The 26,509-nt window shown below is 48.3% G+C and overlaps 1 protein-coding gene across 1 annotated transcript in view; it reads left to right on the top strand.

Moving 5' to 3' along the window:
• The window catches only part of TEX11 (testis expressed 11), a 1,801,876-nt gene that overhangs the window by 147,437 nt on the left and 1,627,930 nt on the right, over positions 1-26,509 (top strand). The window contains exon 3 of the mRNA XM_040406306.1: positions 3,369-3,448. Within this exon, the coding sequence (XP_040262240.1) occupies positions 3,369-3,448 (80 nt within the window). The remainder of the gene's footprint in view (positions 1-3,368; positions 3,449-26,509) is intronic.

Here is a 26,509-nt window from a genome sequence, read left to right as displayed (position 1 = left end):
GATAACAGTCCTTCACCTGCTTTTGCTAGATATGGCCTACGTAGGGCTGCCTCTGATGGTGAGTCAGAGTTTGGGAAAGATGCCCGAAATTTCTTTGAAAGAGACTTCTACGTGGACGACGCACTCAAATCCTTCCCCACAGTGGAGAAAGCCATAGATCTGCTCAAAGAACACAAGGTATGCTTTCAAAATTTTGTCTGAGGTTACATAAAGTCGCCTCTAACAGTGCTGCTGTAATTAAAGCCTTCCAGCCCAGTGATCATGCCACAGAATTCAGAGACTTGAATCTAGGGATAGACAATCCACCAGTACAGAGAAGTCTGGGTTTGAGATGGAACTTATCAAATGACTCCCTTGGGTTTCAAGTTAGGCTACTTTCACACTTGCGTTTGGAGCGGATCCGTCTGGTGTCTGCACAGACGGATCCGCTCCTATAATGCAAACGCTTGCATCCGTTCAGAACGGATCCGTCTGCATAACTGTTTTTTACAGATCTGATTTTTCACTTCGTGAAAACTCAGATCCGACAGTATATTCTAACATAGAGGCGTTCCCATGGTGATGGGGACGCTTCAAGTTAGAATATACTAAAAGAACTGTGTACATGACTGCCCCCTGCTGCCTGGCAGCACCCGATCTCTTACAGGGGGCTGTGATCCGCACAATTATTGTGCGAATCATAGCCCCCTGTAAGAGATCAGGTGCTGCCAGGCAGGAGGGGGCAGACCCCCTCCCCTGTATTAAATGTGACCAGTGCGGCCCCCCTCCCTCTATATTCATTGGTGGCCAGTGCGGCCCCCCTCCCTCCCTCCCCAGTATTAAATGTGACCAGTGCGGTCCCCCTCCCTCTATATTCATTGGTGGCCAGTGTGGCCCCCCCTCCCTCCCTCCCCAGTATTAATTGTGACCAGTGCGGGCCGCCTCCCTCTATATTCATTGGTGGCCAGTGCGGATTCCCAGTATTAAATGTGACCAGTGCGGCCTCCCCTCTCCCCCCCCCTAATTAAAATCACCCCCCCCCCCCATCATAGAGTTCCGATCGGAGTCCCAGTTTAATCGCTGGGGCTCCGATTGGTTACCATGGCAGCCAAGACGCTATTGCAGTCTTGGCTGCCATGGTTACTTAGCAATAAATAGAAGCATTATACTTACCTGCAAGCTGCGATGTCTGTGACCGGCCGGGAGCTCCTCCTACTGGTAAGTGACAGGTCTGTGCTATAGGCAATGCACCGCACAGACCTGTCACTGTCACCATTCCGCTCTGGAGGCGGACACCAGCGTTTTTCTGTCCATCCTGGGATGCGGAGCAAGATGGATCCGTCCTGATACACAATGTAAGTTAATGGGGACGGATCAGTTTTCTCTGACACAATAGAAAACGGATCCGTCTCCCATTGACTTTGAATGGAGTTCATGACGGATCTGTCTTGGCTATATAAGACATAATACAACCGGATCTGTTCATGACGAATGCATGCTGTTGTATTATTGTAACGGAAGCGTTTTTGCGGACCCATGACGGATCCGCAAAAAACGCTAGTGTGAAAGTAGCCTAAGGTGGACATAGCGGACTGGTTCTCCTCCTTTACCATAGATCTAATGTCATTCATAAACATTGAGGTTTCTTCCTGCAAAATTTGTGAAGTACACATAGGGCACGCAGGTTTTTTGTATGATGGATCCTGTTTCTTATTGCACACAGTGCATTTAGCTGAACTGCTTTTATTGCCTAGGCACCACATCTTTGTCTCCCTAAAAGAGAGCATAAGTTAGCCACACCAGTAAGAAACAGTATTGTATTAAATGACACCCAGTTTTAAGACAAATATAAAAGAAAAAAGTACACCCCTTACTGTCGGAGAAAGATGTGACTTACTGGGCTTGTGGTGTGCTCGTTGGACTGCGGTTCATATTTCGGCACCTCCTGGGATAAGCACTGCAGGAATTCCCCTTGAACACTACTCAATGTTGACCCAAATAGAGGAGGAAGCTTCTCACCACTTGAGAAGCTTATATGCCACATTTTCAATGCTGTGCTGGTGGTCACCATAAGTGACTAAATACCTCCCCTGAAAGTGACCCCATGAATATGGTACTCCCCATGTTCCATCTCGTGTTGAGGGTACAGCGATCTTCCGCTGGTAGGAGCATCATCTTACCTAAATGCAGCACCAGAAATGACTCCATTACCCTGGTTTTCCCCCATAGTGCTCCTGTATGAGCCGTGCTGCGTGTGCCACCGAGATCCGCCAATTCCAGTGCCACTGATGCCGTGGGAAAGGAGAGCTTCTTATACCTGTCTGTTTGTCACAAACATTAGGCAGAGATCAGCAGGTGTGGATTGGCCATACAGCTTACAGGAAAATTTCCTGGTGGGCCAATGCCCAGGGGGCCACCTGGGCCCTCCTCACAGCCGGCCAGTGGAAGTTTTTGAGGATGTATTTTGTGCTGCTGGCGGCAGTATTTTGTGATGGACTGTGGTATTTGGCTCTATTTGGGTGGTATAAAGTGTCACAATATGGTATTGTCGTTCCTGCCTTCCATTAAACTAAGAAACTGGGGCCACTTTTAGTATTTTTTCCAGGGCCACTTTAAGTTCCCAGTCCACCCCTGGAGATCAGCCAAAGAAGTTAGGGAGCAACGGGCTTTGCCTACTTCCTCTGCACACCCACTAAGTGACTATTCCAGGGCATCAGCCCTTTTGCTTTCTGCATATTCCCCCTGAACAGGGACAAGAAAAACACTGAAAAGGAAGTAGGGAGGGGAAATTTAACCTCTCTGCATGTTTTTCCTGTCCCTGTTGGGGACGGGGCCAACTCAAGGGTGCTGCTGTGGAGACCACTGGGGAAATGTATCTGTATAGCGCCAGCTACTCTTTGTTATTTTCTTATTTCTTTGTCTGGCCAACTGAGATGGCTGCACATGCTCAGATTCTTCCTTCATCTGCCTCCTGAGCTGTGATAGGGAGAGAGCTCCAGCAGAAAAGACACACCTCCTGAGCTGCAGCAGAAAAGACACTCCCCTTGAGCTGCCAGCTTCATATAAATCTAGCAGAGCAATGAATGGGGAGATCTCTGGATCCATGTGAGGTACAGGGCTGGTTCTAGCTTTGTTAGAGATTGTCATGTACTATATGATGTTTGATTTTCATTTTTTAGATTAGTCATAGGATAACCCCATTAATCAGAAATTTTATTAACTAAATTTGACACTGTCATAGGATGGTACAATTGCTACAAGTGAGTATTCACCATACTAGTACAATGTTTTCTATGTAGATGGCTGTGTGAAGTCAGTATATAGGAAGGGTGTCAAGCATTGGAATTTGTCAGATAAATAAAATTGTTGATTCTATTGTGTCATTATAGTGCGGCATATATCATGCAGGCTTGGCTACTGGTGTCAAGGTTTGGAGCCATCTGAAGAAATTGTGGAGAGAAACATTTTGGTAAGTATACCAAATAAAATTTAAATTTTTTTGATATATAAAATTATAATGAACACTTTCATACTTGGTAGAAAAGGAAGGTTTATGTAAATAAGTATACAAATTTACCTTTTTCCAGTGCCTTATATGTTTAAAATTGTTGTCTAGGGCAGGAAAATAAAGTTTACTAAATAACAATCATGAGTGTAAAAAAGTATATTTGATGAAAGTTGAGGAGGGAGGAGAAGAAAATCAGACACAGGGACGCCAATCAGGGAGTCTAATTACAGTATATCAGCCAAGAGTAGCTGACAAGATGCTGAAAGGGGAGGCGTACAGAGTCTCTGATAGCTTTGGTCAGATGTGACACAGCTGGGGGGGAGGCATTACAAGAAGAAGATGATGCAGTTGGATAGGAAGACCCAAAGGGGCTCAACTGGGACAGTGTATAGAACAGAGCCAAAACTCTTTGGTGACATGACTAGATGAAATCTGGACACAGATGGGAGTGGAGCTATTTCCTTCATGTTGTGTACTGAACATCGGGTCCAGGGGGGAGGGTAAATAAAGACTAGGAATCTTAAGAAATTCCTAATAAAGATACAATATGCAAATGTATATCCTGCTTAAAGAGGACCTGTGACTTCTCCGGACATGTCTATTTTAGTAAATAATTGTATTCCACATGACCATTCTGGAGCATCCAAAAGAGTAAAAAGCGATCAAAAAGTTGTATGTACCCAAAAATGATGCCAATGAAACAGTCACTTCATCCTGCAAAAAATCCACACAAGACCATCACCAGAAAAATACACTGCTCAAAAAAATAAAGGGAACACTTAAACAACACAATGTAACTCCAAGTCAATATCACTTCTGTGAAATCAAACTGTCCACTTAGGAAGCAACACTGAGTGACAATTAATTTCACATGCTGTTGTGCATATGGGATAGACAACAGGTGGATATTATAGGCAATTAGCAAGACACCCCCAATAAAGGAGTGGTTCTGCAGGTGGTGACCACAGACCACTTCTCAGTTCCTATGCTTCCTGGCTAATGTTTTGGTCACTTTTGAATGCTGGCGGTGCTTTCACTCTAGTGGTAGCATGAGACAGAGTCTACAACCCACACAAGTGGCTCAGGTAGTGCAGCTTATCCAGGATGGCACATCAATGCGAGCTGTGGCAAGAAGGTTTGCTGTGTCTGTCAGCGTAGTGTCCAGAGCATGGAGGCGCTACCAGGAGACAGGCCAGTACATCAGGAGACGTGGAGGAGGCCGTAGGAGGGCAACAACCCAGCAGCAGGACCGCTACCTCCGCCTTTGTGCAAGGAGGAACAGGAGGAGCACTGCCAGTGCCCTGCAAAATGACCTCCAGCAGGCCACAAATGTGCATGTGTCTGCTCAAACGGTCAGAAACAGACTCCATGAGGGTGATATGAGGGCCCGACGTCCACAGGTGGGGGTTGTGCTTATAGCCCAACACCGTGCAGGACGTTTGGCATTTGCCAGAGAACACCAAGAGTGGCAAATTCGCCACTGGCGCCCTGTGCTCTTCACAGATGAAAGCAGGTTCACACTGAGCACATGTGACAGACGTGACAGAGTCTGGAGACGCCGTGGAGAACGTTCTGCTGCCTGCAACATCCTCCAGCATGACCGGTTTGGCATTGGGTCAGTAATGGTGTGGGGTGGCATTTCTTTGGAGGGCCGCATAGCCCTCCATGTGCTCGCCTGACTGCCATTATGTACCGAGATGAGATCCTCAGACCCCTTGTGAGACCATATGCTGGTGCGGTTGGCCCTGGATTCCTCCTAATGCAAGACAATGCTAGACCTGGAGTGTGTCAGCAGTTCCTGCAAGACGAAGGCATTGATGCTATGGACTGGCCCGCCCGTTCCCCAGACCTGAATTCAATTGAGCACATTTGGGACATCATGTCTCGCTCTATCCACCAATGTCACGTTGCACCACAGACTGTCCAGGAGTTGGCAGATGCTTTAGTCCAGGTCTGAGAGGAGATCCCTTAGGAGACCGTCTGCCACCTCATCAGGAGCATGCACAGGCGTTGTTGGGAGGTCATACAGGCACGTGGAGGCCACACACACTACTGAGCCTCATTTTGACTTGTTTTAAGGACATTACATCAAAGTTGGATCAGCCTGTAGTGTGTTTTTCCACTTTAATTTTGAGTGTGACTCCAAATCCAGACCTCCATGGGTTGAAAAATTTGATTTCCATTTTCTTATTTTTGTGTGATTTTGTTGTCAGCACATTCAACTATGTAAAGAACAAAGTATTTCAGAAGAATATTTAATTAATTCAGATCTAGGATGTGTTATTTTTGTGTTCCCTTTATTTTTTTGAGCAGTGTATATGGCTAGACACAAAAACAATTTTTTCTTTTCAAAAATGCTTTTATTGTGTAAAACCTAACAATTAAAAAAAAAAAATGCATATATTAAGTATAGCTGTGTCTGTAACAACCTGCTGTATAAAAATGACGACATGTAAGATCCTCACCTGTCTCGCACTTCGGTGTGATCAAAAAAGGTCCTCGTGGAGCTGCGGGACAGGTTACGCGTGTCTCCATTGATACACCAGCTCCGACCCCTTTGCGAACCGACGCGGGAATGCGTTTGCATGTGCGCCGGAGGGGAAGACCGCCTGGCTTTCGGGGACAGCTTGGCCGGGCTAGTGGCAGTACGCTGCGGCCGAGCTTGTCTTCGGTACCTATTGCGGATTCCATTCCGGTGTCCATGTCGACCTGCTCGCGCACTCTCGCAGAGCCTGTCGTGCATCCGTATTTACGGTCAAAAAAACGGGGTCGCAAGGGGATACGCAGTTGCGCGTACGCACTTCTTATGTGCTTCATCTGACCAGCGAAAGGAATAGCACCTGGCAGCAAGTTCAAAGCAGATTAGGGGGCCGGCGTTGGTCTAATTGACTAATGACCGACCAAAGCCTTGTACACAGGTGTAGGGCAGGATCATGACCTATGGGGAGTTGACACTTGGCGCCCTGGGATTTGTTGGCAGGCACATAAAAGGTGGCATCCCAGGTCGGTCAGTGCCCACTGTTATCCTTCCTTATCTAGGTGCAGGTCAGTACAGCTAGCTACTGACTGAAATTTGCTGGGACTCCGTCCGTTCCAGTGGGACCCAGGACCCGGGACTTTCCGTGACGCATCCGTTTACCTGGCAAGTTGCACAGAGACTTATGCATGGATCGGGACTACTGGCTTTCCTTCATTTTTTGTTTGCCTGATATTTGCCCAGTGAAGTTTACCTGGACTTTGTTTATTTTGTTAATAAACCCCTTTGACTTCATCCTCACTGGTCTGTTTTGTTGGTGCCTTGCATTACAGAACAGTGGGCCCAACAAACAGTTGCCATGGAAAGAATCCAGCAGCAGCTAACTGAGTTAACAGGAGCAGCTAATCTGTTAACCCAACAACGCCCGAATGCAGTAGCTGCAGCTCAAATCCAGGAGCAACTTTCTAATGTGATGGGGGAGGTTCAGCAGCTGCTCCAAGGAGCTTCCACGTTACCCATCAAGATTGCAAGACACCAAGTGGAGCCGAAGATTCCTCTGACTCCTTCACAGGAGACAGATAAGTATTCCTAAACTTCAGGGACTCCTGTCTTTTATTTTTCCAGTTGCGGCCGATAGCTTCTGGCAATACTACTCCTGGCTTTCCTTCGTTTTTTGTTTGCCTGATATTTGCCCAGTGAAGTTTACCTGGACTTTGTTTATTTTTTGTGGTCGTGGCTCATCAGGTAACCGTGAATCCTACGGGTGACTACTTGACCTGCCTAATTAATAGGACTAAGCGGCTTGAGTTGTGCCATAACCGCTGCGTCGTAGGGGTACCTGAATAAGAGGGCATCTCTAGAGGAATGAAACTGAATGAGGGAGGGTAGGGAGGGTATGCCAAATCCACACAGGACGAGGTGACGTGGGTGCGCCTAGCTATATGAAGGCGTGGGGGGAGGGGGGGCGCCCCTCCCACAAATACAGGCCAATAAATCGGCCTTAATATTTGTGGTCGTGGCTCATCAGGAAACCGTGAATCCTATGGATGACTACTTGACCTGCCTAACTAATAGGACTAAGCGGCTTGAGTTGTGCCATAACCGCTGCGTCGTAGGGGTACCTGAATAAGAGGGCAAAACACCAGAAATGTGAAATTAGGAATTTATTACATACAATTCTTACATCATTAAGTGCTGAAATGCAAGCAACATTTCCTGCTTAGGTTGGGGAATGTATCTATTAAAGCAGGAGGATCGCCAGCGGCCTAATTTGCAAATAATGAGCCGGGACCTTGATTCTGGACGCAGCGGATGCAGCGCCAATCCGGAATGAGTGACCGGACACGGTGGCAGGATTACACCCTAAATTCGAAACTAAAACACGGACATGCTCAATGAATTGTGAGGTGGTTAATGGCCGCGTGGGAAATGGCAACAGCGGCCCCTGAGGATCATGACTTGCTAGGGTGGTTAGCAAGTGTTGCAGGACCATGACGGGACACCAGGCATGTGCCGTCGGGAAAAAGGTCACCTCTGTAGGGGGACCAGTCTGGGACGTCTTGGTCACCGGTAAGGATAAAACCAGACCATCGGGACTACGGATCAGCTGATTGATTCTGATGAACCTGCTGTTGGAGTTCTTGCAGGTGAACTCTCCTGGTCTTAGGAAGCCGTAGAAGGCGAGGTAGACAGCTGCTTTTAACACCAAACTGGGGAGAAGTCCGAACGGAGCTCTGTCAAGTGTGTCCGATAGGTCTCAGAATAATTTGCCGGAAATGCTGGTACTGCGCGACTGTTCCGCAGTACCGGATTTCTCTAATCCTCTCAAAGTGGCCTTGATAACGTGCACAGAAAACAGGGAGCCCCTATCCGGATGACTAAGCAAGGTGAAATGCTGGACCCCTACGAGGTAGGACCGAACAGTATTGTGTGATAGTTTACACTCCGCATGGCAGTAACCAATGAAGGCCAGGACATAATTGATGAAATTGGTATCTCGCTGGGGATACTTCTCTTGGAACTTGCAAAACAAGCTCCAGCCCGTGGAGTAGCTTCTGGAGGTATTGGCCGATAGGGATCTGCCAACTAGTCGATGTGCGGTGAGCAGATGGCTGGTTAATCCAAAAACAGGGCTGAAAATGGTGGGACTGCGGTCCCTGTGGCGTGTGCTTCCATCATTACCTGGGAAAAGAGGGAAAAAGTAGCCCGAGACAAGGCGTCGGCCGCCACATTCTGGGTACCACGGATATGCGAACAGCAATAACGGAAATTGTAAGTCAGGGAGAGCTGGACCAAGCGTCTAGCGAGAGACATGACCTGTGGGGACTTGGAACTACCCTTCAATAAAATGTCTACTGTGGCAGTGTTATCGGAAATTAGGACAACAGTGGAATGGGACCATAGGTGACCCCAGGCATGAGCAGCTGCTACAATAGGGTAAAGTTCGAAGAGAGCTGACGTCTGCATGAACCCAGGAATCTTTCTGACTTCATCGGGCCAAGTCCCGGCCAACCAGTGGGTGCCAAAAATGGCGGCAAAACCTGTAGTGGCTGATGCATCCGAAAAGACCATAGGGGAAGTATTACTGGCTGCCGGAATAATGAAGGAGACTCCATTCCAATGACACAGGAAATTATCCCACATGACTAAGTCTGCCATGGCTTGCGCATCTAATTGAACTGGACTGTCTTGGTTGGCTGCATCGGGGAGGAGGGCTAGTAACCGAGATATGAATGACCTGCCTTGAGGAAGGATACGCATGGCAAAGTTCAGCATGCCCAAGAGTGACTGCAGATCCGCCTTGGTTGTGACTCTGCCTAGCGTGAACCTGTGAATGATGTCTCTAATCCTGACTAATTTCTCCTCTGGCAACCTAGCTACCCTGTTGTCGGAGTCCAACACAATCCCTAAAAAGGTGATGACAGTGGAAGGGCCTTAAATTTTCTTAGGTGACACGGGAACCCCAAGCTTGGAAAAGACTGCCAACAAGGTGTCAAGGGCCTGCGGAGGTCTGTTAGGGGGTTCGATCAATAAGAAGTCATCGAGGTAATGAATGACGTGATCGCAGCGGAATTTGGTTTCTAAGATCTAGTGAAGGCTCTGCGCGAACTGGTCAAAAAGCCAGGGGCTACTCTTGGAACAAAAAGTGAGCTTGGTGGCGAAATAGTAAAGGTTTTTCCACTTGATGCCATGCCATTGCCATAGCAAAGGCATGATAGGGAGGAGTTTGAAAGCATCGGATATGTCAGCTTTAGACAAGTAGGTTTGGGGCCCACACTGCATTATGGTGGCTATAGCGTGGTCAATGGTTGAGTATTTCATGCCCACTTCTTCGGAAGGGATTAGGGAATTAAGGCTGGGGATATGGGAACCGTGAGGGGCAGAGAGATCGTAAATGAATCTTTCTTTGTTGCTGAACTTGCCCGTCACTACCCCTACCGGACTAACCCTCCAGCGATCGAACGGTGAGGTCGCGAAAGGCCCTATAAGAAAACCTTTTCCGAGCTCGGTTTGAATCAATGTGTCTTTGGCATTGGGTGCTTTATTGGCCGACTGTAGGTTGCCGCATTCGTATGTCATCTCAGGAAGTGTGATCAAACCTGTATGGAAGCCCTTCTTGAACCCCGAGATGAGAAAATTAATGAACTCAGGGTCGTGATGACCCTGCAGACAGTGCTGTAAATAATCAGTGTCCACTACGCTCAGATAGGATTTATCCGGTTTTAATGTACACACCACCTTGGGGTGAGCCCGGAAACAATTGGTGCACACGTGGAGAAGGCGACATTGACCATAGTTACAGGCTGAGAAATTGTAATTATTACATATTTGGGATCTACCTAGAAATTTGACAGGACAACCCAATTTGTCGACCGTGCCAATGCCCTTGTGGGCCTCTGACGGGCCGGCAGCAGAGGTACTGGGGGTTATCTCCTTACCTCCAGCTGCCAGGTGACACCAGTCGGCGGTGTGAAAAATAGATTGACACCGAGCACAAGATGGGGCTTTGAGGCCGGCAAAATGTGTGCAGAAGAGCTCGGTGTCAATATTGGCCCAGTTAGTGAAGAACTGGAACTGACTAAGGGCTGCCGTGGCTTTTGCAGAAAAAGAGCAATGGTAATCATAAAATGCGGTACCGCCGTACTTATGCCCCAAGTCAATCACTCTGTAAAGATACAGATCTAGCTCTTCTCTTCTATCTGGGCGTACTGAGCAAATGACATCTCGATACAGACTAAATGCCAGAACTAACTTAGGAATGGTGAGGTTCCTATTGAGCCTGTGGTCACGAACTTCTGAGTACCACGGAAACGTCACCACAGGCGATGACCTTGTTGTCAGAAATGTCCCTAGTGGCAATCAATTAAGATGCTAGATTCACATCTCTGCCCTCTAGAATGTCTTTCTTGATGTTAGCTGGGATGAAATGAGCCGGCGTGATGATGGGCACAGAGGGTATGGTACCTGAGGAACCTGCGGCTGAGGTGGAGGCAACTGGAAGATACTGAGAGGGATTACTGGCGGGGACCTCCCGGGCATCTAGAGTCTCTAACCGTGCCTGGATGTTAATCGATGAAGTCAAGTTGTTGACCATTGCATGCAATTGGGTAAGAGAAGTCTGTAGAGTCGACATAGACCCCTCCTCTTGCTGAGGGCCTGTGGTACTGGCAACCAGTAAGCGGTACAGTTCCGCCTTCCTAGCTGAAGCCGAGAAGGGGATACCTCTTTTCAATAACTCAGAAGTAAGCCTAGGAACAGTCCAACTCCGGAGCGACGGAATACTGTCCGCTTCAGACATCCTGGTGACATTCTCATCCACAGAACCCTCCACGATATCAGACGCATGCGACAAACATCGATATTTTAGAACGGTACAGCGTTGAGGTGCGCCGTCACCTGAGTGAAAACCATGCGTGCCATCATGAGTAGAACATGCATGCGCCGGCACGGAAGCAACTTGTAGAACCGTGACGTGAACCCACGCCCCTGACACAAGAACCACCTATGTGACACTGAACTCATGACGAGGCAAATACCTTGAAGCCCAGACCGAGGAAAGCGTGGAAGTAGGAACTGACAACAACCATGCCAACGTTGGTCATGACGTGGATTTACAGAGACTTCAGAAAGAACCTGCATAAATGAAATAACAAAGAACTTATTAGAACAGACATGATAACAGCAAAATGCAACTAAGAAGTAGTAGCGACCCCTGCACCTGCACATGCAGATATATATATATATATATATATATATTATTATTATTTTTTTCCTTCTCGCTGATCCAACGGAAATACCGAAGCCACGGAAAAGGTGAAGCTGCAACCTAAAAAAAGATGATTGGCAATTACCCCGCCAGACATGCTACTGAACCTTAAAGAGTCCCCTTGTTTTGTTTTTTGTTTTTTTTCACAACCCAAACTCCAACCCAACATGTTTCTACTAAATACTATACCCCCTATATATTCTCCTTTTTTTTTTTACTTTCAAATAGTTCATACCCCCTTCTGCTATATATATATATATATATATATATATCATTTATTTATATATTTTTTAAGAACCACTATCACCTGCTGCCTGGAGGCTCCAGCAGATCAGATGAATCAAGAGCCTACCAGAAGCAAACAGCCTTGCACGCACCTCACTACAAGCACAGCGGCCCGTGCTATACATTACAATGCGCCAAGAGCGGAGTCACGCTGACTCCTGCAATCTGAGAGTCTGCCGCGTGGGGAGCCGATGCTGCCAGGCAGAAACGTTCCGGTGCGGTGGTGCTCCTTCTTACCTAAAGGAGCCGACACACCGCCGGCCGGACTGAGAGGACGAAAGACTGCAGTAAGTCACTTACCCAACCCGGATGCCAAGAGGCAAGAAAGAAACACGTGAAGTAGAGCAGGTGAGCCTCCTCAAGCAGGACACACGTAGCACGCACTAGGATGCCAAATCCACGCAGAACGAGGTGGCGTGGGTGCGCCTAGCTATATGAAGGCGAAATAAATTTAATTGGTATATCTGTAATAAAGCATATAGATAACATGTTATTTTTCCTACACGGTGTATGCCGCAACAACAAAACCCAAAAAGCAGTGACAGAATTTCTGTCTTTTCTTTAGCCGATTCCAAAAAAGTGAATTAAAAAGTGATCAAAAACTCTTATGTACCCCAAAATTGAACCAATGATAATAACATCTCTTCCCGCAAAAAATAAGCTCTATTGAGAGAAAAATAAATGTATAGTTCTCAGAAAATGGTTATGCTACTACCCCAGAGGCTGTTCAAAAACAACATGGTGCCTGTAAACCAGTCTATCAAAATCTGCACTCCAAAAGCTGGTCTTTCCCTTTTGAACCCTGCAGTGTTCCTAAATAGTAGTTTATGTCCAGATTTATGGCATTTCCGTACCCAGTAAACCCACCTAAAACACCTGCGGGGTCAAAATGCTTGCTCCACTCCTCAATAAATACCTTGAGGGAGGACTTTCAGGAGGCGGCGCTTGCTGATGGCTGCATCTTAATTGAGCTCCTGCTCGTCCGCGGCAAAAGTACCAGCTCCGTTCCAGCATACTGCGTGGAAGGTGCATTAATTTACAGGATAAGGGGTGGACAAGTGACAGCCAAGACTGGCCCCAGCTATCCACCATCCCCAGAAGCCCCAGAGACCGCACAACACCGCTGCGGCCTGCATCACTAGGTCAGCCATTACCACGTGGCCACAAGTGCCGAGATAGATTCCTCCCTGTTCCAGAGTCATTGCTGGGAGAACTTCGGCATACATACCTGGCCTCCTCTGCGGTTTTGCCTTGAGTCAGGCTGCTGTTCCCTGGGAGTTCGCAGAGCCAGCATCTTCGGCCATTTCAGTATGGGAACCACGATTGACACACTGGTATTTCGCACCTTCTGCTTGCCTGGAGGAGTGCTGAGGAGTGGCTCTGTCATAGTAACCTGCCTTTTCAGGTTCTACATTAAGGTCAGTTATATAGACCCAGAATCAGAGACATCTGTTAAAATCCTCAAGAATCCTGGATATCCATATCTCTAATCATGCCCCGGTGCTTTTTGAGTTGGCCCTATCTAATCCAATTCTGTTTTCCAAACGCTGACAATTCCCTTCTTATCTGTTCCACTCGGAGGACTTTAAATCTCTTTTATCAGGCTTCTGGATGACATCAGATAATGAATCCCACTTAGATGACATTTAATCTGTATTGGGTGCCATCTAGTGTTGGGCTAGCATGCTCGGCTGAACACCTTTTTCACTGCGTGTGCTCGAGTGCGATGCTCGAGTCTCTTCCCCGCATTACTGGCATTACAGTGATTGGCTGGCCGGAACATGTCATCGGGTGCTATATAGCACCCGATGACACGTGTTACGGCTCATACTTAGTCAGGGTGAGCTGCAGCAGAAGGGACAGATAGTGTAGGGAGAGGAATTGTGTTTTTTTTAGGGAGTTTTGAGTGTTGAAAGGTGTTAGAGACTCACAGTCCTTTTAAGGACTATTGTTTTATCTGGCTGTGAAATATATTAGCGCAACGTGTTCTAAATTGCGTGCAATTGTTTGGCTGCTGGTGACAGCAGCAACATTACCTGCGCTACATCTCCTGTATAACGTTAGCCGCTGGTGACAGCAGCGACATTACCTGCGCTACATCTCCTGTGTAACGTTTGCGCATCATAAATATCAGTGACATTCAGTAAAAAATTTTCACTGCTGGTGACAGCGACATTACCTGCACTACATCTCCTGTATAACGTTTGAGCATCCTAAATATCTGACATTCAACTTAATTCATTTGCGCATACACTTACAAAACCTGTCCCACTGTACGTGTGACATACTTGCAAGCATATATACCATTTAATATGCTCAAGGCAAGCAGTAAGGGACGGAGAAGTGGCCGTGCTGCTGATGGTGCAGGCAGGGGCCGAGGCCCTAGGCGCGGTGAAACTGTGCCGGCTGCCAGAGCACAAGAAACACACTCATTCACAATACCTAGATTCATGTCCCAGTTTGCAGGGCGGCGCAGGACACCACTCTCGAAGTCACACCAGTGCGACCAGGTTGTCGTTTGGATTGCAGCAGATAATTCTTCCAGTCGGTTAAGAACCACCCTGTCTTCCACAAAGTCCAGTCTCAGTAGCCAAGAGTCTGGTCAACAGAATCCTCACCCTGATCCTCCTTCCTCCCACCATAGAGAGTCTTGGCAAACAAGTGATCCCACACTCGGATATTCCGAGGAGCTCTTTTCAGCACCATTTCTTGATTTGGCCCTCTCGCCAAGCCCGCTTGAAGAGGGACATGAGGAGATCTTGTGCACTGATTCCCATACTCTTGAGCATCCACAGTCAGAAAAAGATGACGGTGGGGAACGGCAATTAGTGTTTCACGAGGTGGATGATGATGATGAGACACAGTTGCCAATAAGTCAATGGCAATAAGTGTCTCAAGAGGTTGATGATGAGGATGAGACACAGTTGTCAATAAGTGAGGTTCTTGTTAGGTCAACAAGTCAGGAGGATGAGCAGAGTGAGGAAGTGGAAGAGGAGGTGGTGGACAATGAAATCACTGACCCAACCTGGGAAGGTGGCAAGCCGAGCGAGGACAGCAGTACAGAGGGGGAGGGATCCGCAGAACCGCAACAGGCTGGAAGAGGCAGTGGGGTGGCAAAAGCGAGAAGGCGGGCCACACCAAACAGTCCTGCAACTGTTCCCCGGAGCACCCCCTTGCGGCAATCTCACTTGTCAAGGGGTAGGTGTTCCGCAGTCTGACGCTTTTTTGAGGAAAGTACGGACGATAAAAGAATTGTCATTTGCAACCTGTGCCATACCAAAATGAGCAGGAGCGTGAACACTAGCAACCTCACCACCACCAGTATGATCTGCCTCATGGCATCAAAGCACCCTAATAGGCCGAACGCCTGGGTCCACAATCAGTGTCTGCGGGTCACACCACTGCCTCTTCTTCCCCTGTGTTACGTGCTAGCCAATCCCCCATCCAGGACGCATGCCCAGATGCCTCCCGCTCTGCACCTGGACCTTTGCAAGCACCATCAGCTAGCACATCTACTTCTGTGTCCAAGAGCAGCATACAGATGTCCACACCCCAGGCCTTAGAACGAAAGTGCAAATACCCAGCCACCCACCCACAGGCCATAGCACTAAATGCGCACCTTTCCAAATTGCTGGCCCTGGAAATGTTGCCATTTAGGCTTGAGGACATTGAGGCTTTCCGCAGCCTGATGGCAGCGGCGGTCCCTCGTTACTCAGTCCCCAGCTGCTACTATTTTTCCCGGTGTGCCGTCCCTGCCTTACATCAGCATGTGTCCCATAACATCACCCATGCCCTGACCAACGCAGTTATTGGGAAGGTCCACTTAACGACTAACATATTGACAAGTGCTTTTGGCCAGGGACATTATATTTCCCCGACGGCACACTGGGTGAACGTTGTGGAGGCCGGGAGCAAGTCGTATCCTGGGATGGCATAGGTTCTACAGACGCCAAGGATTGCGGGACCTACTTCCAACAGGATTTCTGCCACCACCTACATTAGTGGCTGCAACCCCCCCCTTCTCCTCCTCCACTTCCACCTCTGAATTCTCATCTTGAAGGTTGGTCTGATAATGGCCTTAACTTGGTGGCGGCTTTGGAGCTCGGCAAGCTCACACACATACCATGCCCATCCCACGAGTTCAACTTAGTGGTTCAGCGGTTTCTCAAAACCTACCCCAATTTGCCTGAGCTACTGGTGAAGGTGCACTGCGTGTGTGCCCATTTCCAAAAGTCATCTACAGCTGCCGCCAGTCTGGCAACGCTGAAGCAGCGCTTGCAATTGCCAGCTCCACATGTTGGCCAGGCTTTGTGAGCAGATGAGGGCAGTAGTGAAATACCAGCTGCAACATGGTCGTCGCCTTTCCAGCCAGCTTCCGCTCTTCACAAGCGACAAGTGGGCATGGATGTCTGACCTCTGTGAGGTTTTACGCAACTTTTAGGAATCAACACAGATGGTGAGCGGCGATGCTGCTATTATCAGTGTAACCATCCCACTTCTGTGTCTACTGAAACGCTCGCTGCTCACAATGAAGGCGGATTCTTTGCATGTGGAAGAGGTGGAAATGGGGGAAGACAGTACACAGGGTGATAGCCAGACCATCCTCAGTTCGTCTTCTCAGCGCGAATTGGATGATGATGAGTTGCTGGAGACGGTTGCCTCCGCTACAGAGGGTAGTACCCATAGCAGGTTTATTCCATCTGTTCAGCGTGGATGGGCCGAAGAGGAGGAAGTGGATGAGTAGATTGAGAGTCATCCTCCTGACAAGGACAGCAAAGTCTTGTCTGTTGGGACTCTGGCACACATGGCTGACTTTATGTTATGCTTCCTTTCCCGTGACCCTCCCGTTATATGCATTTTGGCCATTGCCGGACTGGCCTACCGGGAAAATTCCCGCTTGGCCGGTAGCCCTGAGTGCCGCACGGCCGGCCGCAGGCGACAGCACACCCACTGCCCACAATTTCAATTACATCAAGTCGCGTGCCGCGGGAGAGGGGGCCGTCCGCCCCAGGTGTCAGGCTGTCAGCTACAGGGGATTGCTGTCATGCCTGCCTGTGTGCCAGTAAGGTATAGTATGCGGACAGAACACCGGCACTCCAGAGCGAACTGTGAGAGAGTGAGAGTGTCACGGCGGACAGGATATCATATACACAGATAAATAAACAAACAAGTTTATAGGCGAGAAGCTGGGGATACGGTCACCTCCTAGCAAATCCCTACAGCTCTCCCTATTCTGCTAAGCCCACATTTAGACCCTGAAGGTGGGAATAATGTGTCCTCATGCCTGGGCTGCGAATACCCTAGAATCCCTGAGATGGCGAAAGGGGAAAAGGGGCAGCCTGCTCCCTCAGCACTAGGAGGGAACAGACGACACTCAAACAGCCTAGACAGCAAACCAAAGAAATAAGAAACCAACTTATCTTATCAGAGCAGGAAAAGCCAATCGTTCACTCCTTGCTTCCACCGACTGACTGAAGCTATAACCCGCACGGTACACTGGGAGTTAGAGTAATTTAAACCAACGACTCCCCCCAGTGCACCTGAAGGGAGGCGGATCCAACACAACTCCAAAACAAAACACAAGACTAGACACGTGCTGCTAATCTGGCAGACCTCCGCACATAGTCTGAGCAGGGCATGACAGTATCCCCCCTTCTACGGGTGAACTCCGGACACCCCGGACCAACCTTATCCGGGGGGATCTGTGAAAAGCCCTCACCAGTCGGCTGGCACTGACATCCAGCGCCGGAACCCACACCCTCTCCTCAGGGCCGTATCCCCTCCAGTGTACCAGGTACTGAAGGGAACCCCGAAGAACTCTATAGTCAAGAACCCTGGAGATCTCGAACTCTAAATTTCCATCGACCAGAACAGGAGGAGGGGGCAATGGCGATGGTTCCACCGGTTTCACATATTTTTTCAGTAAAGACCTGTGGAACACATCATGGATCCTCCAAGTCTGCGGAAGATACTGCCGAAACACTACTGGATTGATCACCGCAGATATTTTGTACGGAACAATAAATCTTGGACCCAGTTTCCAAGATGGCACTCTCAGTTTAATATTTTTAGTGGACAACCACACCAGATCACCCACACACAGGTCCGGACCAGTCACACGTCTCTTGTCAGCCATTCACTTATACCTCTCACCCATCTTCTCTAAATTCACTTGGATCCTCCGCCAGATAGAAGACAAGGCAGAGGAAAATCTCTCCTCCTCTGGCATCCCAGAGGAACTAGTCCCAGAAAAGGTACCAAACTGAGGATGAAAACCGTATGCGCCAAAAAATTGCGACTTACCCGTGGACTCCTGCCTACGGTTTTTTAAAGCAAACTCTGCTAGGGACAAGAATGAGGACCAGTCCTCCTGATTCTCAGCCACAAAGCACCTCAAGTAGGTCTCCAGGTTTTGATTAGTACGCTCTGTCTGTCCATTCGCCTGCGGATGAAAAGCCGAAGAGAACGAAAGTTGAATGCCAAGCCGAGAGCAGAACGCCCTCCAAAACCTGGAGACAAACTGCGTGCACCTATCAGAAACCACATCCGAAGGAATACCATGCAATTTCACGATATTATCAACAAGACTCTGCGCAAGAGTCTTAGCATTAGGCAGACTAGTTAACGATATAAAGTGAGCCATTTTACTAAAACGGTCAACTACCGCCAAAATTACTGTTTTCCCGGAGGAACTTGGCTGATCCGTAATAAAGTCCATAGACAAGTGCGTCCAAGGACGAGACGGAATAGACAAAGGGAGAAGTGAACCAGCCGGTCGAGTATGAGCAACCTTTGACCGTGCACAGGTTTCACAAGCTGCCACGTAATCCTCAATGTTCTTACGTAACCCAGGCCACCAGAACCTCCGGGACACAAGATCAAAGGTGGACTTACCACCAGGATGTCCAGCAAGGACAGTATCGTGATGTTCCTTGAATACCTTGTATCGCAGTCCTTCAGGAACAAACAACCTCCCTGGGGGACAAGAACCAGGAGCCCCCTCCTGGGCTCCCAACACCTCCATCTCCAATTCGGGGTACAGAGCGGAGACCACCACCCCATCAGCCAAAATCAGAGCAGGATCCTCTGAATCACATCCCCCAGGAAAACTGCGAGACAGCGCATTTGCCTTGACGTTTTTAACCCCCAGGGCGAAAAGTAACCACGAAATTGAACCTGGTAAAAAACAGTTACCATCTAGCCTGTGTAGGGTTCAGACGCTTGGCAGATTGTAGGTAAGCCAAATTCTTATGATCCGTATATACTGTAACGGGTTGAGACGCCCCCTCCAACCAGTGACGCCATTCCTCAAAGGCCAACATGATGGCCAGCAACTCTCTATCTCCTACATCATAATTTTTCTCGGCGACCGAGAGCTTCTTGGAAAAAAAAGCACACGGGACCCATTTACCAGGAGATGAACCCTGCGACAGCACCGCTCCAAACCCCACTTCTGATGCATCAACCTCCACTACGAATGGCTGAGACACATCTGGCTGCACCAGAATGGGAGCAGACGCAAAACACTCCTTAATAGTCGAAAAGGCCTGCAATGCCTCATCCGACCAGACAGAGACATCGGCGCCCTTCTTAGTCATATCAGTCAGAGGTCTTACAATGGTAGAATAGTTCAAAATAAATTTTCTATAATAATTAGTAAACCCCAAAAACCGCATCAAAGCTTTCTGATTCTCTGGTCGGTCCCATTCCAGAACCGCCCGGACCTTTTCGGGGTCCATGGGAAACCCAGGGTCAGAAAGCAGATACCCCAAAAACGGAAGCTCCTTCACAGAAAACACACATTTCTCCAATTTGGCATATAATTTATTCTCCCGAAGGATCGTCAAAACCTGTCTCACATGATCCTTATGGGTCTTCAGATCAGGAGAGTAAATTAAAATGTCATCCAAGTAAACTACCACGAACCTCCCCACCAAATGATAGAAAATGTGCAATGAGCAGAATACTGGGTCATTGGGGCTGCTATGCAGTGGGTCAGATTTAGGTGTAACTAAGTTCGTGACGACAGTTGCAGCTTGTGCAGGTACTGTAAAAGGGCCCTTTAAGATGGTAATGAGCTCACGTACTAGGTTAGGAATGCCAGAGGGGGATATTGTCTCTGTATTGTGTCAACGGTGTCTCCTACCTGTAGTACGGCTGGACTCCTGTATCCTGGCTCACATGCAACAAAAATGAGTGTTGTAAATAGGAGTAATGGAGGAATGATGGAATTCCACACAGACAATAGGGTCCAACTTGTCTTTACTTGAGGTTATCTTATGCAGCTCTAGATCCATACAATGTTACAGCAATAGTCTAGGGTCCTAGCAGGTATTGGCAATATGTGGCAGGAATTATATATATCTTCTGCATCTAGTACATACACCTTTAAGAATCTGGCAGGTATCTGTCTTCTGCTCTGTCTATCTTCTGCTTTGTTTGGGCCTGACTAGCTATGGAGGTACTTATCTTCTCCTTGTATTTGGAATCTGTACTAACAGGACTGCTCACAGGGAATGGTGGTTTCTTCCTGGAGATCTAGTAGTTCTGAAATTGCCTGCTTTCTTTGTCATCCAGCTGAGGTAAGGAACTCAGGCTGGGAAGATTGCTTTGGGCCTTAGCAAATGCCTGAATCCTTGGTTGGGATCTCTGTTTTTCTGGGAGCTCCTCTTCACACAGCCTTCCCCTAGCAGGGAGAGCTGGAACACACTGGATCTAACTGGTTTCTTCCCTCCCTTGCTGCAGGGCGTGGGAAACTCCACTTCCCTTAAGCAGGGGGGCAGAACAGAACTGGAATGTTCCATTCTGAATGGCCATAACATTAAAACTATGCCTACCAATGATGCCGCCACCTGCTGGTAGACCTGAGACATTACAAAGGAAAATATAACATTTAAAATGGTTTCAACTGCACAGTAGTGAATGACATGAGGGAAATCACATCAGATGACAATATTAATGCTCTTAGCAGATTGTAGCGGGGTAAAATCATATAGTAACCCCACTCTGGGATGTTACAAATGTCATTGACGAATCGCTGAAATACTGCTGGCGCGTTCGTCAAACCAAAAGGCATAACCAGATTCTCAAAATGACCCTTGTGCGTATTGAAGGCCGTTTTCCACTCATCCCCTTCCTTGATTCTGATCAGATTGTAGGCCCCTCTCAAATCCAACTTAGAGAACACCTTGGCTCCAACAATCTGATCAAAAAGGTCAGAGATCAAAGGAAGGGGATACGTATCCCGGACTGTAATACGGTTCAATTCCCGGAAATCCAAACAAGGTCTCAGCGATCCATCCTTCTTCTTTACAAAGAATAAACCTACTGCCACCGGAGACTTAGATGGCCTAATATGACCTTTTGCCAAACTCTCGGCGATATACTTCCGCATGACCTCTCTTTCGGGTTGAGAAAGATTGTAAAGCCGAGACTTTGGCAACTTAGGGCTCTTTCACACTTGCGTTGTCCGGATCCGGCATGTACTCCACTTGCCGGAATTACACTCCGGATCCGGAAAAACGCAAGTGTACTGAAAGCATTTGAAGACGGAACCGTCTTCAAAATGCTTTCAGTGTTACTATGGCACCCAGGATGCTATTAAAGTCCTGGTTGCCATAGTAGGAGCGGGGAGCGGGGGAGCGGTATACTTACAGTCCGTGCGGCTCCCGGGGCGCTCCAGAGTGACGTCAGAGCGCCCCATGCGCATGGATGACGTGTCCAATGCGATCACATGATCCATGCGCTTGGGGCGCCCTGACGTCACTCTGGAGTGCCCCAGGAGCCGCACGGACGGTAAGTATGCTGCTCCCCACTACACTTTACAATGGCTGCCAGGACTTTTAGAAAAAGCTAAATGTCGGCTCCAGCAATGCGCCGAAACGACGTTTAGCTTAAGGCCGGATCCGGATCAATGCCTTTCAATGGGCATTAATTCCGGATCCAGCATTGCGGCAAGTGTTCCGGATTTTTGGCCGGAGCAAAAAGCGCAGCATGCTGCGGTATTTTCTCCGGCCAAAAAACGTTCCGTTCCGGAACTGAAGACATCCTGATGCATCCTGAACGGATTTCACTCCATTCAGAATGCATGGGGATAATCCTGATCAGGATTCTTCCGGCATAGAGCCCCGACGACGGAACTCTATGCCGGAAGACAAGAACGCAGGTGTGAAAGAGCCCTTAGCCCCTGGGATGAGATTAACTGAACAACCATAGTCACGATGAGGGGGCAATTCCTGAGCCCCACCCTCCGAAAAGACATCCGCAAAATCTGAGAGATACTGAGGTAGAGCCGTAGTGGACACACCAGAGATTGATGTGCCAAGACAATTATCCAAACATAATTCACTCCACCCAATGATTTGTCTTGCTTGCCAATCTATAATTGGGTTATGTTTTGTCAACCACGGTAACCCTAAAACTATAGGAGCGGGCAAATCCTTCATGACAAAACAAGACATAATCTCAACATGTGAATCACCCACCCTTAACTGAATACCATGAGCAATATGAGTGAGATTCCTTTGAGAAAGAGGGGAAGAGTCAATTGCAAAAACCGGAATCTATCTTTCTAAAGTGCAAGAACTAAGACCCAGATTTTGAAGAAAAAGAAAGTCAATAAGATTTACCCCAGCACCACAGTCAATGAATACTTCAACAAAAAACATTCTTGAGTCTAGTGCCACCATAGCTGGAAGGAGAAAACGAGTATTACAGGGAGCTTGCATACCTGCTTGCTCCACCACTCCATTCACGCTACCAAGAGTCAGGACGGTTCTCTCTTTCTCATCAACATGCGGTTTAACAAAAGGACAAGCAAAAATAAAATAACCACTTTTCCCACAGTAGTAACATAGTTTATGAAATTTCCTAAAGTCTCTACTACCAGAACAGAAAGATACCTGACCCAGCTGCCTGGGTTCCTCCCCTACCCCAGAGTTACCTGTAACATCACCCTGGTAAGCAGTAGAGACAAAATCACTCACAGAAGGGATCCCTTGCGCGGAGGGAGCCTTACACCTCTCTCTAATACGTCTATCTAACCATACTGCCAAAGACATAGCACTCTCCAAAGAATCTGGGTACTCATGAAAAGCAAGGGCATCTTTCAATCTCTCAGATAACCCCTGACAAAACTGACTACGTAACGTGGGGTCATTCCACTCTGACTCGGTAGCCCATCTCCTAAACTCCACGCAGTAAACCTCTGCAGTATGTTCACCCTGTAATAAATTACGCAATTTGGATTCCGCCATCGAGACCCGATCTGGGTCATCGTAAATTAATCCCATGGCTTTGAAAAATTCCTCCACCGACCGGAGGGCCAGAGAACCGGGCGGCAGAGAAAAGGCCCAGGATTGCACGTCCCCTTTAAGCAGAGAAATGATTATACCAACCCTCTGACTTTCATCACCTGATGAAAAAGGTCGCAGCCGAAAATACAACTTGCATGACTCTTTGAAGTGGATAAAGTCATCCACACCTCCTGCAAATCTATCAGGAAGAGCGACTTTAGGCTCCCCACAAATTTGACCTGCACCTGATGCCAGAGCATTCTGACACTGTGTGACTGAACTACGCAGATCCGCAACCTCTAGAAATAATCCCTGCATGCGGTCAACTAGCGCATCAATTGACACCATCACCAAACCGCTGAGCAATGGCAGTCACAGTATGGCGGGTTATAATGTCACGGCGGACAGGATATCATATACACAGATAACTAAACAAACAAGTTTCTAGGCGAGAAGCTGGGGATACGGTCACCTCCTAGCAAATCCCTACAGCTCTCCCTATTCTGCTAAGCCCACATTTAGACCCTGAAGGTGGGAATAATGTGTCCTCATGCCTGGGCTGAGAATACCCTAGAATCCCTGAGATGGTGAAAGGGGAAAAGGGGCAGCCTGCTCCCTCAGCACCAGGAGGGAACAGACGACACTCAAACAGCCTAGACAGCAAACCAAAGAAATAAGAAACCAACTTATCTTATCAGAGCAGGAAAAGCCAATCCTTCACTCCTTGCTTCCACCGCCTGACTGAAGCTATAACCCGCACGGTACACTGGGAGTTAGAGTAATTTAAACCAACGACCCCACCCAGTGCACCTGAAGGGAGGCGGATCTAACACAACTCCAAAACAAAAACACAAGACTAGACGCGTGCTGCTAATCTGGCAGACCTCCGCACATAGTCTGAGCAGGGCATGACAGAGAGCTGTGGGAGAAAGGACCTTACATGACATCATCACCATGTGACCAGTAACATAGCGATATTACTGGTCACATGGCTATGAGGTAATCAAAGGTCCTTTCTTTCTTCCAGAACTCAGTGTTGCTGCAGCCTGCAGGAGAAGGGTAGGTCACGTGGGTTGGCAGCACTCTGCCATCACAGGCACTGGCCGACTGTCTGCAGAGTAGGAAGATCAGGGATGGCTGCTCAGCAGTGTCTGTAGAGAGGAGAGAGTCTGTCAGCGCTGGAGAGGTGGATGTGACTACTGGGGAGGGTCTGAGGATTGTATGCTGGGGGCGGCTGTGTGGGATTATATACTGGGGGGGCTGCTGTGTGGGATTATATACTGGGGAAGGACTGCTGTATGAGATTATCTACTGGGGGGGCTGCTGTGTGGGATTATATACTGGGGGGCTGCTGTGTGGGATTATATACTGGGGGGGCTGTTGCTGTATGAGATTATATACTGGGGCCGGGGGGGATGCTGTATGGGATTATATACTGGGGGGGGGGGGGGGCTGCTGTATGAGATTATATACTGGGGGGTGCTGTATGAGATTATATACTGGGGGGGGCTGCTGTTTGAAATTATATACTGGGGGGGCTGCTGTATGAGATTATATACTGGGGGGGCTGCTGTATGAGATTATATACTGGGGGGCTGCTGTATGAGATTATATATTGGGGGGCTGCTGTATGAAATCATATACTGGGGGGCTGCTGTATGAGATTATATACTGGGGGCTGCTATATGAGATTATATAATGGGGGTGCTGTATACTGTGTGGTGCTATACTGCTCTACTGTATACTGTGGGGTTCTGTATATTGTGGGGTGCTGTATACTTGTTGCTATACTGCTCTACTGTATACTGTGGGGTACTGTATACTGGGTGCTATACGGCTCTACTGTATACTGTGGGTGCTGTATATTGTGGGGTGCTGTATACTGGGTGCTATTCTGCTCTACTGTATACTGTGGGGTGCTTTATACTGGGTGCTATACTGCTCTACTGTATATTGTGGAGTGCTGTATATTGTGGAGTGCTATACTGCTCTACTGTATATTTTGGAGTGCTATACTGTATGCTATAGGATGCTATACTGCATACTGTGGGGTGTTATACTATGTATTGCATACTGTGGGGTGCTGTATACTATAGGGTGCTATACTGCATACTGTGTGGTGCTGGGGTGCACTGTAACGCTAGGGTGAGCCGAGCCCCGGTCTCCTTCCTGAACTGCAGAGTGGTGCCCACTTACAGCCCTGAGCCCAGCTGCCCAAAACACTGATCCTGAGCCTGCTGGAGTCTTCAGAACTGTAAGTATTTACAGTCATTCACTGTAAGCTACATATATTATATATAGTGGTGGAGGGCGTAATTGCCTGCTAGGGTGTGGGAAGGCAGGATCCAGGAGGCCCAAGTAAATTCTTGCCCAGGGTCCAATCAATATTAAAGACGGCCCTGCCCAAGCCGACTCACTATAAGCGCGTCTTCTCAGCACGAATTGGATGATGATGAGTTGCTGGAGACGGTTGCGCGCCCCCCCCCCCCCTCCATCCCGCCAGCAGCAGCGCAATTTATTCACAGATACAATTTATTCACCAGTCCGCCCGCTCACCAGTGCAGGGTCAGGGTGATAGGGTTCTTTAAGGCTAGCGCAGGGGCTGCCTGGGTAGCGGACGTGCGTGACGCATGTCTGCTACGTCACGTGACCCCCCAGTGGGATTAATGCAGGGGAGCAAGCGCCGGACTGTATGACTCCTTCTGCTGCCCAAGTTCCTTTAGTGCCTGTCTAATAAACGTAAGCCTGAAATGTAACAGGCAACAGACATGGTGAGGAATAAATGTAAGCCTGAACGAAACGGTAACGGACATGTGGATTAATAAACGTAAGCCTGAAACGCTACAGGCAACAAACATGGTGATTTGAAAACGTGAGCCTGCAACGTAACAGGCGACAGACATGGTGACTGAAACGTGAGCCTGAAACGGCAGGCAATAGACATGGTGGCTACTGAACCCTGGGGATCCTCTATGACCCAGGGCAGATCTTTTCCCAGTAGCTTTGGGTCCCAACAAAGGTCTGGCCCAACCACGAACAAGTTGTGTCGTCCCATAGTTTTCTTGGGTAACTGCCAGGTCTGCAACAACTACAACCAGAACGCCTGTTACTACAATAAATGTAGGGCCCTCCATGTATGTTCCGTGTGTTTCAGGGCACACCCCCAAATGGCTTGTCCTCAAAGATCCTCCAGACCATTA

This window comes from Bufo bufo, chromosome 8 (genome assembly GCF_905171765.1).
Source record: "Bufo bufo chromosome 8, aBufBuf1.1, whole genome shotgun sequence".
NCBI classification, from domain to species: domain Eukaryota; kingdom Metazoa; phylum Chordata; class Amphibia; order Anura; family Bufonidae; genus Bufo; species Bufo bufo.
Note: the sequence above shows the minus strand (reverse complement) of the source record. Positions and strands in the feature narration are given on the sequence as shown.